General features: G+C 54.7%; 1 protein-coding gene across 3 annotated transcripts in view; it reads left to right on the top strand.

Annotated features, from left to right (window-relative positions):
* PHF12 (PHD finger protein 12) overlaps positions 1-10,104 on the top strand; it is a 34,862-nt gene extending 24,758 nt beyond the window's left edge. Inside the window, exons 7-15 of one of the 3 annotated variants that reach the window (XM_084822732.1) lie at positions 9-194; positions 544-705; positions 1,895-2,669; positions 4,569-4,697; positions 5,465-5,608; positions 6,571-6,669; positions 6,987-7,069; positions 7,324-7,462; positions 8,355-10,104. In XM_084822732.1, coding sequence (XP_084678858.1) covers positions 9-194; positions 544-705; positions 1,895-2,669; positions 4,569-4,697; positions 5,465-5,608; positions 6,571-6,669; positions 6,987-7,069; positions 7,324-7,462; positions 8,355-8,698 — 2,061 coding nt within the window. In that variant the 3' untranslated portion in view covers positions 8,699-10,104. The remainder of the gene's footprint in view (positions 1-8; positions 195-543; positions 706-1,894; positions 2,670-4,568; positions 4,698-5,464; positions 5,609-6,570; positions 6,670-6,986; positions 7,070-7,323; positions 7,463-8,354) is intronic. The other 2 variants (XM_084822731.1, XM_084822733.1) reach the window with 2 other exon arrangements.
* Positions 10,105-14,395: the final 4,291 nt, after the last annotated feature.

Raw genomic sequence — 14,395 nt, 5'->3', positions numbered from 1 at the left:
ACCTGCAGGACGCCGCATGTCTGTTCCAGCTGAACCAGAAGAACATGACGCTGAGCAACCGGTGCCGGGTGTTTGACCGCTTCCAGGACACCATCTCCCAGCACGTGGTCAAGGTGGATTTCCTGAACCGAATCCACAAGAAGCACCCGCCCAACCGCCGTGTGATGCAGTCGATGAAACGGAGGGGCTTGAAGGCAGGTGGCCAGGCGGCTTGCTTGTGTCACGGCTGAGGGCAGGAGCAAGGCCTTGTGATGGGTGGGCCAGCTCCTTGGCTGTCGGCGGCCTTGCTCTGGCGTCAGTTGGACTGGTGGTGGGAGAGGGGTCACTGCGTTGTGTGGCTTCTTGCATCCAGGGCTTGGAAGGACCTGGATGTCTCTATGGTGGAACTGCATGGCATGATTCCACCAGGAGGTGGCATATGTGCCAGTCAAAAGGGCCTCTCCCCTCTTGAAGCTGGTGAGCTTTGGGTTGAGCTTAAGCAAGAGGCAAGGTCAGAAAGATCTCACTGCTCTCTCCCTCACTCACCCGCCCCTCTGGCCACAGGTTCCTGATGCCATAAAGTCCCAGTATCGGATCCCGCCCCCACTACTGGCGCCTGCAGCAATCCGAGACGGGGAGCTCATCTGTAACGGGGTTCCCGAGGAGTCCTCGCATAAGCACCTTTGCAGTTCGGAGCACTTAGCCACCCAGTCGGAACAGCAAGAGGTAAAGGCCGAGAAGCAGCCCTTCCTGGCATATCTACCCACGAGGCCGCTCTCCTGCCCGTCCAGAGCAGCCCCCCCTCTGGCCACAGCCAGAGGCCAGAGGGGGGTGTTCCCTGGTGTTCCCCTCCGCCCTCCAGGTTTAGATACCTCCAAGCCTGGAGGAGGGAGTGCTTCGGTTAGGGGAGGGAGGGTGCATCTCTTTGAGCTGACTGACAGCCTGTTTGGGCAGCATGTCTCCTGCCAACAGCCTGCACAACGGGGAAAGCAGCTGGCGCCAGGCTGGCGCCCTCCAGGTGCAACTCCCAGCACCCTCCAGGGGTCAGGGAGGGAAGGCATCCCTTGTGGATGCAGATTCTCCTCCCCATGGTAGAGCTCCTTTTTCCCCAGCTTTCCTGTGTGGGCATTACCTTTTTCACTTTATTTTAAGGAATATGGATACATCCCATTCCTCCAGGCTTGCTTTCAGGGCGGTTTATAGAACAGTGAAACAGAATTAAAAATTTCAATTCCAGAACGATAATAAATAGCCGAAGTAGCGGCTAGAAATAAATGTTGAAAACCTGGGAGAATAAAAAGGCTTTCACTGGGTGCTGAAAAGATAATGGGGGCGGGAGGAGGACATGACACCAGGTGAGACTCCCCAGGGAGGACATCCCACAAGCGGGTCCCCTCTGTGGTCACAGCCCACCTTACCTTTGATGGCTGGGGGCACCTGGAGGAGGACAACGTCTGAAGTACACTGGGGGGCAGGTAGGTTCTTCAGAGCAATGGCAGATCCCATCTCAGGAGTATTACAGATGAAGCTATGAACACAGTATGTCTACTGCCCCTTGATTAAAACTTGGTAGGGCTGTTGGGAGTCAGGGGGGTGGGCTGATGGAGGTGCTGTGGCCTCTGGTCCAGCGCATGCCCCATTGGTTGGCCGTCTCTCCCCTAGAAAGAGGAGCCTGGCCAAGGGAGAGACTTCCTTGGCGAGAGGGTGCTTCCGGGTGCAGCCGGCTTGCATGCGTGTCCGGAGCGATCCTGCTGGTGCTCGTAGCAAGCAACCAGACTGATGCGGGATCCCACCAGGAGCTTCTTTGTGTTCCGACCTGACTCGGGCCTTGGCCGGCAGCCCCCAGAGATGGGTGCTGCGCTCCTGCCTGGCTTCCTCCACCAGTTCTCACTTGCGGCTTCCTTCCCACTTCCAGTGGCTGTGCAGCGTCGTTGCCCTGCAGTGCAGCATCCTGAAACACTTATCTGCTAAGCAGATCCCTTCGCTGTGGGACTCGGAGAAGGCGGATGTGAAGCCAGTGATCGTGGCCGACGGCTCCCTCGCCAGTCCGCACCAGGCAGCCGACAAGGCGAGCGTCCCCTCTGCCTACTCACTGGCCTGCACCCCGGGGCTTGCCCCCCAGAACTCCTTGCAGGAGGACACCCACTGCCCCTCATGTACGGACAGGCCAAAGAACACATCCCCCTGCGGGACGCCCAATGGCCCCAGCGCTGCCGCGGAGGTGAAAATCAACGGCCCCCATTTCTATGGCGATGCCTCGGCACACTTGACTGACTCTCCCAGGCTGAGTGGGCCAGGTGGTACGGTCCCAGCGTTGTCTCACCGGCAGCAGCCCTGGCCCAGACCTGCCACCCCTCCGGTCGCTTGTGGGCTCCTCAATCACATGGCTGGGGCGGTGGTCAAAACCGAGAATGCAGCGGGCCCCATCTCATGCACACACAGGGGCTCTGTGCCAGCCACAGGCATGCCGGCCTCCATCCCGGGCTCTTGCACCAGCCTGGAAGTGGCCAACGCTTTCCAGAGGAAGAACGCGCAGGCACAGCTCGGGGCCCTGCTGTCCGCAGATCTGGGGGCAATGGATTCTCCCCCGACGGCCACTCGGGCGCTCACTCCCCCCCAGGCAGCTGTGGGCGATGGGGTTTCTGCCATTGGAGCGTCTCATGGCTTCTGCTCACCAGCGCCACCTCCAGGTGAGTATGGAGGTGGGGGTGTCCAGGATTCCTTGCAGGAATCCCGAGCACAGGCAGGCCTGCCTTAAAGCACAGCGCGGCTGGCAAGCAGGGTGCCGCAGGGGCCTTTTGGGGTCTCCACACTTTCTGGGAGGGGAGGGCAAAGTTAGGTTCGCCTTCAGCACCTCGGCGACACCGAGGGATGTGGTGCAGCTGGGCTTGGATGCTGCTCTGGCCATGGGGGGGCAACCCTGACAGCAAGCCTGCTCTGTCCAAGTGTCGGATCAACGGCTTCAGTCACCAAACATGTGTCTCCAAAATGGTATCTGTTGTCTAAGCCAATTGGGGCCCGATACTGTGTTTTATTTATTTTTAAAATGTATAAGCTATAGGGTGGTGTGCATGACATCTTTTTACAAAGCAAAAACAAAGTACAGTATAATAATAAAGTTACAAACTAAGAGGTATAAAAACTTTTTAACCCAGAAAGTAATTTTATCTACCTCTATGTCTATCTGTCTATATCTATAAAAATTTTAATTGATTTTAAAGTACACTTAACATTTACAGTGCTTTGCTGAAAAGAAAGCAAGGTACCCAGAACACAACTTGAGTGTGAATTTTGCATTGCTTCTTTCCTGCCAAATGACTCTGTCTCTTCCACTAGCCCACCTAAGTCTTTGTGGGTCAGGCTTTGCACAGTCCAAATTGCACTGCTGCGGGTTTTTGGAGCTACTTGGTTCAAGAGTGGCTCTAGACACGGTTCCCTCCCATTCCCCACTCAGCCAGACACAGGCAGAATGCACCGTGTCAAGTGATGATGTTGCAAGATTGGGCTCGAGAAGGGCGCTGTTTGCCATGACATCTGCATCTGCACGCACTCCAGGCCACGACGGGAAACCCCCTTCCTGTCGCAGGTTTTGATGTTGCTTTGGAGGGCAAGCAGCACCCAGCACTTGCCAGATGTGGGTGTCATGGCAAACTCTGGTTGGCACAAACCCGAAACAAGGTTGCTGTGCTCAAGAGGGGGCGGGGAGGGGCCTGCAGGTCACCTCTAATCAGACCACATTTGGAGGATCAGTGTTTGGACTGAAGGCACCTGTGGCCACCGCCTTGCTGAAGCTCAGCAGGCCTGGGCCTGGTCAGTGCTCGGAGGGGAGACCACCTGGGAACCACATGGAGGGAGCCACCTTGAGTTCCAGGACGGAAGGGCGGTGGGGTAGAAATGGAATGAATAATGAATAAAAATAGGCACCAAGCTAGCGCAGAGTGGTTGTGAGGAGCAGGCAGCCCTGGGTTCTTGGAGGAAGGGATGGGATGTGGACGGCCAGGTAGGCTGCAGGAGCACGGCTCCGCCGTTGGCTTGGCGCTGCGGTGCAGCCTCCGGTGGCTAGGTCCAGAGCGTCGTGTCCTGCTCTCGCTCCTGAGGCTGCTGTCCTTTGGGGCATACGGATCCCAGTTGTGCTCTGACCTGCATCCCACCTTCCCTCCCAGAGCGGCGCTCTCAGTGCAGTGACTAACATTGATTACTGCAGACTGCAAACAGTAAAAGAACAGCAGCAGAAGTAAAGGCCACACACCTCCGGCTCTGCCCAGAAGGGGCGATAATACGCAGATAAACTTGGGGAAGTTTGATTTGGACCCAAAAAGAAAGAGTATGACTGTTACGGAGTTTTTAAACTTGAAATGGTCCTTGCTTTGGACTCCAGTGGTAGTTTTTACTGATGTTTCGCATGTTTTTTTTATTGAGTGTTCATTGTCTATTTGCAGGGGGGAGGCAGCCTGGTGCCTTCCAGGGGTTTGGGGCTACTGATCTAGAAGCTTTTTTTTAAGTAACCTTTTACATTGGGGGAGGAGTCAGCAGTAAGGTGCCCTAGAGTCCTGACCCGGCCGTTCTCTCCCCCCCCCCCCCCGCTCCAGATGGCAAGGGCAGCCCAGGCCCCATATTCATCGGAAGCATTTTGGCTTCCCCCTCGTTGCTCCTTTCCAGTTCTTCAGCCACGCTGGACCTCGCCAGTTCCCTGAAAGCATTAATGGATGGCAGTGGAGGTGAGTGTCTGCTTTTCCCCTTCCCGCTGCTCCGGAACAAGGGCGGGGGGGTGTTTCCGGAGGAGTGGGGCGGAGGCAATTGCTCGCCTCCGTTGGTCGCTGCTGGTGCATCTGCTCTTGCGATGACAGAATCTATGCACCTCCTGTAGCCGCCGCCTCCGGTGCGGCTCCTGCCAGGTGTGCTGGACTGCAACTTCCAGCATCCCCCACCAGCATGACCACCGGGAAGTGCAGTTGTTGCAGCCCAGCACATCAGTGGGTTGGAGGAGGCTGCCCTGGAGGCCTCTTCTGGCATGGCCGCCCGCTCAGCAGGGCTGCCTTCCACATGGCCTTTCCGGTCCTCCTCGAGCAGGCTGAGCAGGTGGCCCTCTTGTGCAGCCTCTGGCCGGGCCAGCCTCGGGTTTGCCATCCCTGACAAAGGGGGCAACGCCCAGTGACGGCAGAGCAAGTGAAGAAGCACACCTGAAATCCCCGTGGCTGGGTTTCTTTCTTTGCCTCTGGATTGCCTGCCTGGCCCTTGGTTCCATCGCTCAGCCCTTGGGTGGCAGGAGGCTGGTCCTGCTGGACCTCCCCAGCCCTCCTTTGGTCAATACCTGGACGAGGTTAACTTCAGGTCAGGCTTTATTCTGCCTCCACGGCCACAGGTCCATCAGGAAGCACTGCTTGCTTTTTGGATGAGCGCCTTGCTTCTGACCACTGTCTCAGCCCGTTGGCTGTCTCTCGCGCCCTGGCGCACCTCGCTCACAGCCCTGTCCTTTTGTCAACAGAGATTGAGATTAACATGCTGGACGAGAAACTGATCAAGTTCCTGGCCTTGCAGAGAATACACCAGCTGTTCACTTCCAAAGTCCAGCCCTTTGCAGGCAATGTCGGTTCCCATCAGCCCAGTCCTGTGCGCAGCCCTGCTGAAGGTAGGCACAGGCCTGGCCTGGTTCAGCCCTCGCCATCGCCTCCCCCCTCCCCTCCCCCCCTTTGCTGCTCTCAGGTGCTGCACTCTTACGTTTGAAGTTGTCTTTGCGCTACATGGCCCAAGCGTAGCATGCTCCAAAGGCCAAATAAAAACTATAAAACACACTGAAGCAGTAGAGCAGGGCAGCAACGCACTAAAAGCCTCTATGGAAGCAAAGCTTCCCCACCTGGTGTCTTCCAGACGTGCACAGCTGGCTGGGGGCTTCTGGCAGTGGCAGTCCGGTGCGTCTGGAGGGCACCAGGCGGGGGAAGGCCACGTCTCGAGGGATGCCTGCGGCCCCCAGGAGGAGTCTCCTTTTAGGCATTGGTACATCGCCAGAGCAGCATAGTTTGGCTGGGTCTTTGAATATATGAAGCTGCCTTCTGTGGAGACAGGCCATGGCCCCTCCAGCGTCCTTTGCCTGCTCTGACAGGCAGCGGCTCTCCAGGATGTTGGGTAGAGAAGGGCCTTTCCTGTCCCCTGCTCCCTGAAGTCCTCTAAGAGGAGCTTGAACACGGGCGTTTCCGCATGCAAAGCGGGTTCTGTCTCCCAGCGAGCTTGGGTCCTGCAGGGCCCGCTGGTTGTGCATCGAAGCCTAGGTGCCGTCCACCTGCACTGCCTTCCTTTCAGGGGAATGTCCGCACCAGCTCAGGCCTGTGCTTCCTTATCCAGCAAGTGATACTTTGGCACAACGGCTGTGCCTCAGTTGGGCTGGAGGGAGGTGGGCGGGGAGAGTGAAGGGAAGGGCAACGACCCCCTCTCCCCGCTGACTCTCCTCTGGGGCTGAGCCATCAGGCAAACCAAAAGGACCAAAGCGCAGCTCTAACCCGCGGCTGACTGGGGGGGGGGGGGGGTGCTTGGATCCAAGGGGGCTCTTCTTCCCTCAGCGGCACTGGGTATTGAGAGCATCTTTCTGTCTTGCAGGGCAGAGGAAGGAGGTGCAGGCCCGGGCCGTCTTCTACCCTCTGCTGGGGATGGGCGGCGCTGTGAACATGCGCTACCGGACTCTCTACATCGGGACAGGCAAGGGCAGCTCGCAGCATAGCTGGCCAGCCTGGGCAGGGGGGCGGGAAGCGGCGTGGCCCCCCGCAGGGGCGCCCGACCTGGGATGTGCATAGAGAAGCCTTCCTGCTGCCTGCTTGGCTGGGAAAGGTCCTCTTAGAGGCTTCTGCAGCCCTTCTCACTGGGAACTAGGGAGGGGGGAAGAGCCCACCTTCTGGAGGGGGGTGCACTTTGGCGCAACCCCTTCCCAGTGTCATCTCCGCTTCCGGTCGGTGACGGCGGCCTGCTCGCGTCTGAGCCACGTGTGACCTCCCGCTGTGCCCCCCCTCTTCTGGCAGGAGCGGACATGGACGTGTGCCTTGCAAACTACGGTCACTGCAACTACGTGTCGGGCAAGCACGCCTGCATCTTCTACGATGAGGTGAGTCGCAAGCTGTGAGTCACAGCTCTGTGGAGGAGGGGTCGCAAAGCAGCCTGGGGGACATGGCTCCGCTGAGAGATTCGGGGGGGGCCACTGAAGTTTCTTCTCTGCAGGGCAGGGGGGCTGAGGATTAAGGTGGCCCTGTCTAGCATTGCTCCCTGTCCCCAGACCTGTGGGGCTTTGGGACTGGGTCCCCCCGTGGTGTGACTGGGTCCCCCCGTGGTGTGACTGGGTCCCCTTTTCCTCCCCCCCAGAACACCAAGCATTACGAGCTGCTCAATTACAGCGAGCACGGCACAACAGTGGACAACGTCCTCTATTCTTGCGACTTCTCCGAGAAGACAGCACTCATCCCTCCCAGCAGCATGGTTGCCAAAGTACAGAGCGTGATTAGTAAGTTCCAGATGTCCCATATCCTCTTCTGGGCAGAGCAGCCCCTTCCCCCTGCGCCCCCCCATGCTGTGCCAGAACCCACAAAGCCCCCTGGTCCACAACTCTCCTGAGGGCTTTGTTTTCACTGGCTCTGGTGCTCCCTTGCTTTGAACTCAGTGCAGTTTGCAAAAGAGAACATGAAAGATTTCTGATTCTTCTGAATCTGCCCCTTTTTCAGCAGGCGTTTGGTTCTGCTGCCTGTCCCTCCATTTTTTCAAAATATTTCAGTAATTTTTCATGGTGGTTAAACTTGCCCGCATTCTGTTTCTTGAGAGGCTGTAAGCCGCCTTGAGCTTTTGTTCTCAACAGGAAAGGCGGGATAGAAAATCTTCAGATAAGTAACCTCATGCGCAACCAGTATTTGGCACCATTATTCTCTCCTGTGTGCTCGCAACAACTTTGGGGAAGTGCACAATTAGGTGTTGAGTGTGCAGTTCCCCTTCCCAAGGAACGCTGCTTGCCTTGTCCTTTTTTACAGCCCACAACAAAATGCTTTCCAGGCCTCACACCTGCACAGGAATGATGGGAAAGGTGTAGGCCATGCCCTGCTTGCAACCTCAGAGACCAGAGGGGGTGGCTAAACCAAATTTCCAGTGGTTGGAGGTGGGGTTCCAGTCCCTTTCCTGATTAGAAAAAGCAAATTATGTGGAATAGGAGGAGTTGCAGAATAAATAATGCGGGCACGGTTCAGTTCGCATAGTTCTATAAACAGGATGCAGAGGCTGGACTGTCTAGGCACAGAAGTTGGATTCTTTTTAGCCCAGAGTGCTTAGAGCCCTGCAAATACCCCCCCCAACACACGTGTGCGCCACACATGACCCCTGCATCCATCCTCTGTGTTTCCTGCCTCCAGAGCGCCACAAGAGCCGAAAGCAGCCGGAGGAAGAGCAGCCGAGCGAAGAAGCCGCGGTGATGCGGTCCCAGGCCCAAGGGCCATCCCAGAAGCCCTGCAGCTGCAAAGCCAGCAGCTCCAGCCTGATCGGGGGCAGCGGGGCCGGATGGGAGGGGACGGCTTTGCTGCACCACGGCAGTTACATCAAGCTGGGCTGCCTGCAGTTCGTCTTCAGCATTACGGAGTTCGCGACCAAACAGCCCAAGGGGGATGCATCTGCCTTAGTGCAAGACGCGGACTTGGAGGAGAAGCTGTCTGCAAAGGCCCACCAGGTCCCTGTGCTGCGCTCCAACTCGGTGCCCTAGGGGCTGTGGGCAGCGAGGGGAGGTCAGGCCGGGGGGCCCCTCTGAGATCAAGAGACACACTTTTTGGCATACACAAACCATGTCTGTCCGGATCTCCCCCCCCCCCCCCCCGATATGGGCCACAGACTGTTGACGCCCTTTGCATGAAATGAAGAACTTTAATTTTTTTTTATTGTTTGCTCAAGTTTTAGGGGCATTTGCACATATATTTGTACTATACATTTCATTTAAAACCGAAAAGGAAACTGCAGCACAAGGAGGCCGTGCTGGGTGGAGCCAGCAAGAGGGGCTGGCGCACGGATGTCCTGCGTAGCCAAGCGCTCCCTTGCAGTTGTAAAATAATCAAAAACCTGTTCTATTTTGTGCCAGTGACAATAGTTTTTATATTAAAAAAAGAGAAATACAGTTTTCATACAGCAAAATCTATACAATTATCATTGTTTTATTTAATGTAAAGACGCGCTGTCCTCATGCCAGTTTCTTCCTTTCTCCGCCCCCCCACACCTCCTGTGCCCCTTTCCCTCCCCGCTGCAGTCGCACTTCTGTGTATTGTGGGCAGTGGGAACAGAGTTCTTATTTCCTGCTGTCCATCCTGTTTTCAGATAATGAGAAGTATTTGGGGTTCTGTGTAAATACATCCACCGACGGCATTTTCCCGTGTTTCTTAAGCTGTGTGCAGTGCTCCATGTGGTATGACGTTGCCTCCGGTCGTCTATTGTAGCAAAGCGTTTCTTTGTCGTATGCCTGTTTTTTGTCCTTTTGTTCCGACACCTTCTCTTCTCCCCTCCCTCCGACCCACCTGTCCTATTCTCTCAGCGGCTAAGTTCTGATGTACAGAAGTAATTACAATGTTTTAGGCTTTACAGAAACTTTTTTTCCTGTATTCTGTATATAAAACAACAAAATACGGCACTCACTGGTGTCCGCCTGTCTGTCAGGACTCTGGAAATTCCCTGCTTCGGTGGCAAAGGAAGCCCCACCATCTGGGGTTTCTGTCGGCAGAGATGCCCCTGGGCCTTGCACTTCCAGGGCCAAGAGCTTCTCCTTCACCATGTGAAGATTCAGCTACAAGTGGTCTTGAAGGACTGCGCTCTCTCTCCTCTCCCCACGCCCCTTGGTCGTGCACTCCCCCACCTCCCCCGCACAACAGGGTATACTTGTAGGGCGCTGTGGGGAAGGAACAGCAGCTCTGCTCCCAGAAGGCGCTGGCTACAGCAGGCTGTGGGAAGACCACTGGCCTCGACTCACTCCATCCTGGGGGCAAGATCTGCTGAGCTCTTAATGTTTTTAATGCTCTTGGTTTTGATCTGGAAATTCTTTTTTTTCTTTTTGTATAAAAGCGGAAAGGTTTCATGACTGTTCCAGTGGCATTAAGTCTGTATTAATAAACTCGCATAATACTATTTAAAACATTGCGCAGCCGGCCCGGCCTGCGCCATTCTTTTTCTTTCGCTCTCATTCTTGCCCCCCTCCTGCAGTGCTCCCTTCCTCGATGGAGCTGGGCTCCTTCCCCAAGACATTCGCTCCACCTCCTCTCTCCTGTGCTGTAGCACTCCTGGGCCGCCGCCGCCTCTTAGGTTCCAGGAGTGGGGCTCGTGCTTACGAGACCACTGGGTTGATCCCTGCTGTTTCCACCATCCTCTTTCCACTGTGGGTAACCCTCTTCCTTGATCATTGCTGGACAAACTACATGAGAAGAAACGAGCAGTCTGATTCTCCAGAACAGCCTTCTCCAACCTGCTGCCCTCCATCGGAAGGGCGCCGGGCTGGAGAAGGCTGCTGTACGCCTCAGCTACACCTCCTTCCTTTCCTGATCGTCAGTTCTTCCTTCGTGGAGGGATGTTTCTGTACGCACGTTCCTGCCTTGCCCAGAGCGGACACCTCCAGCCTTGACTCGGGCGGCCTCGTGTGTTGCCAAGAGCATTGATCTGGATTACCACAGCAACAGGTGCTCTGTACGTGGTGCACTTTGCAGAGTAACATAAGCAAAAGAGGCCGCTCTCTACAGCTGGGGAACTTGCAGTCTAAACACTGGCAAGGAGGGATGTGCGGGGGGAGAGGATGAAGCAACCACAGATGAAGCTCAAGTTATGCAGATTTCGTTTCAGTGAAAAATGGGTGATGTGTTTAAGCCGCGGCCGCCACTGAGGCTGACTTCCCAGGCCTTTGATGGTGGTTGTCCATGTGGAGTTGTGGTCCCACGGTGGCTTCCAGCAGTTATTTCCCACCTGAAGAGTACAGAGCTCACTGGGGGAGGAAAACTGGCTGCAGCCACCATTGTTGCCTCCCTCTGCATCCCCTGTCCCAGCCGCCTTGTCTGTGAGGGCTGTGCCAGTGTCAGGCAAAACAGCAGTCTAGTCCTTCCCAAATGTGTGCCTGCTTGAAGATTTTGCAAGACCCTTGTTTGCGCGCACACGCGGGGTTAAAGTGGTTTGCTTTTTTTCCACTGGGTTGATTTAACTCCATCAAAACTCAACTGTGTTGGTGTGAGGAATGGATCCTCATGAGAGCGGTCCTTCGTGATCTCTGGTTTCCTCTTGTGCTTGCACTTGGCCAGAGCACCTGCCTGCTGTGGCGGGGAGCCTCTGCATTTCCCAGCTTCTGCGCTGAAGGGTGATTCTTCTGACCTAGGATGAGCATAAGAATTAAGCAGCCTCATGCCAAGTCCGACCGTTGGTTCACCTAACCCAGCCCTACCTGGAGAGGCCGGGGATTAGACTGGGGACTTCCTGCACGCAAAGTGCCGTATGCTCCAGCTCTGAGCATGATCGTCAGCCTCTAGTGCTGAATCTGACTACATGCATGAGGTCTTGGGCTGTTTTATAGCGAGACTCCCTGGCCTAAGCAGTGGCCCTGCTGGCTGGGGAACATGGGAGTTGCAGTCCACCGCGTTTGGGGAAGGCTGGTTTACACTTTGTGGAATCTGAGACACCTGCCCGCATGGAGGAAGGCTTGGTTCCGTTGACCTTGCGCGACACGGAGCACGCACCCACATACAAAGACTGGCGCACAGCCCGAGTGAGCCTCTCGGGGGTCCAGAGCACAACATGTCAAGCCCTGCCCAGCATACAGAAGACAGCCGGCTTGCAGCACCTGCTCTTGCACCTGGCCCAGAAGAAGGGGGAAAGAATTGGTCTCAGGTTACCGTTTCAGGTTTGCAGACAGATGAGTGGTGCTTTCTAGGCCAAATCTGGCCTCTTGTTGCCAAACTGGAGGCAAGAGGGGTTCATGGAAGGGGGGGCACTGAGGATCACCAGCCACCTCTATGGGGGGCTATTCAGCAAAATAAATTGTGGAATGAGGCTGTAGATGTAAAAGGCCCAGGCGGCTTTTGGCATCCACCCCTGACCTGATCCAGAGAGACACTAGAAGAAAGTCAGATGTTTCATAGAAGCCTTGAGTTGGAAGGGATTTTGGAAACAATTCAGTCCAACCCCCCTGCTCATTGCAGGTTCTGCAGTGCAGCTACAGCGCCCTTCCCCAACCTGGTGCCCTCCAGATATTTGGGCCCACAATTCCCAGGGTTCTTGACCATTGGGGCTGTTAAGAATAGAAGTCCAAAACCACTAGAGGGTACCAAGTTTAGAAAGGCTGAACTGCAGCGTTTTGAGAGTTGCAATCTTCAAAATACTGTGGCAAGATTTGGTACATTCATTCTGCGCATCAGGCTGTAGAGCTCTGTACAGCCTTTGGACTCCCACGTAATTTGCCTCTAAGAATGGCCTTGCTGTATCAAGCCACATGCCCCTCTTGTCCCAAACAGATGAGAAGTACTTGCAGTTGCCATGTACCTTATTAGTAGTAATTTGTAAAGTGCTTTAAAATGTCTTGGTTTTTGTTTTTTTAAAACCCACACACACAATACAGTCCCCTGCCCACAGGCTTACAATCTAGCAGCTACCACACAAAAGGAAAAAATGTGCCGGGAGGGAAGAGGAACATAAGCAAGCCAATGTTTCCGAATTGCTACAAAGAGTGAAAGGGCAGGTTCCAGGCCCAAGGGCCTTACAATCTAAGAACAGATACCTCCAGGAACTCACAAACGCAGGCTGCTATTTGCTCCCAACATCTAGTGCTCAGTGGTTGACTGGAGGCTCCATTTCACTAGCCTGGCTAACAGCTCCCATGCTTCCATGAAAGGGACTCAGTCGGGGGGGGGGGGTGTCATACCTTTTCACATTCAGTGTTTACTATTACTACCCCATCCCACCCTGCATATATCTGTGCACTGAGGATGTAATTCTTTATGCATCTGATGACGTGGAGTATAATCCACAGAACCTGATGCCAAAATAATTCTGCTGGATTTTAAGGCACCATAAGATTTTCTAGTTGTTGCTGCCACAGGCTAACAGGGCTACCCGACCTACTCCCCCACCCCAGACATTGCTCCCCCAAGTGGGCACTGGCACTGGCTACCAAGTACAAGGTTTTGCTGTTGCCACATCAAGCCCTGAACAACTTGGGACCAGGTCTCCCGGCAGATCACCTTCCGTGATCTGGACCTGTGTGATCACTTCAGATCGGACGAGGAGGCATTGTTGCTGGTTGTAGCACAACCTGCAGATTGCCATCTTGTGGCAACACGAAAACAGCCGTTCTCTGTGGCAGCATTCACCTTATGGGATGCCCATTCCACTGGTATCCAGGTGGCAACACGAAAACAGCCATTCTCTGTGGCAGCATTCACCTTATGGGATGCCCATTCCACTGGTATCCAGGTGGCAACAACTGTGACGGGCTTTAGGCGCCAATAAAAGACCCATTTTATGATTATTACATTTATATCCCACCTTTCAGAACCCACGGTGGTTACATCGTCGTCCTCTGTTTTATCCTCGCAACAACCCTGTGATAATCTCTTTACCTTGACCTTCCCTGATTGATTGTGGTGCCCAGTTTGGCTGCTAATTATGGCACAGTGAGTCGTTTTCATGTTTTTATCAATGCCTTATTTTAATGTATTTTTGTAAACCAGAGAGCCAGTATGGTGTAGTGGCTAGAGCACCGGACTGGGACTCAGTAGATCCCTCTTGGCCATGAAGCTCACTGGGTGACTTTGGGCCAGTCCCTGACTCTCAGCCTAACCATCTCACAGGGCTGTTGTGAGGATAACACGGAGAGGAGGAGGACCATGTAAGTTGACTTGGGTTCCTTGCAAGAGGAGAAAAGGCGGGGTATAATGCAATCAAGTGACAGATTTTACTTTCTTGGGCTCCAAATCACTGCAGACGGTGACTGCAGCCATGAAATTAACAGACGCTTGCTCCTTGGGAGGAAAGCTATGGCACACCTAGACAGCATAGTACGAAGCAGAGACATCACCTTGCCGACAAAGGTCCGTCTAATCAAAGCTATGGTTTTCCCAGTAGCAACGTATGGCTGTGAGAGCTGGACTATAAGGAAGGCTGAGCGCCGAAGAATTGATGCTTTCGAACTGTGGTGCTGGAGAAGACTCTTACGAGTCCCCTGGACTGCAAGGAGGTCAAATCAGTCAGTCCTAAAGGAAATCAACCCTGACTGCTCATTGGAAGGACAGATACTGAAGCTGAAGCTCAAATATTTTGGCCACCTAATGCGAAGAGAAAACTCCCTGGAAAAGACCCTGATGCTGGGAAAGACTGAATGAGATGGCTGGATAGCATCACCGATGCAATGGATATGGACTTGAGCACGCTCCGGGAGAGAGCGCAGGAC

This window comes from Heloderma suspectum, chromosome 16 (genome assembly GCF_057233095.1).
Source record: "Heloderma suspectum isolate Gila_16-S chromosome 16, 16-S_ref, whole genome shotgun sequence".
Lineage (NCBI taxonomy): Eukaryota > Metazoa > Chordata > Lepidosauria > Squamata > Helodermatidae > Heloderma > Heloderma suspectum.
Note: the sequence above shows the minus strand (reverse complement) of the source record. Positions and strands in the feature narration are given on the sequence as shown.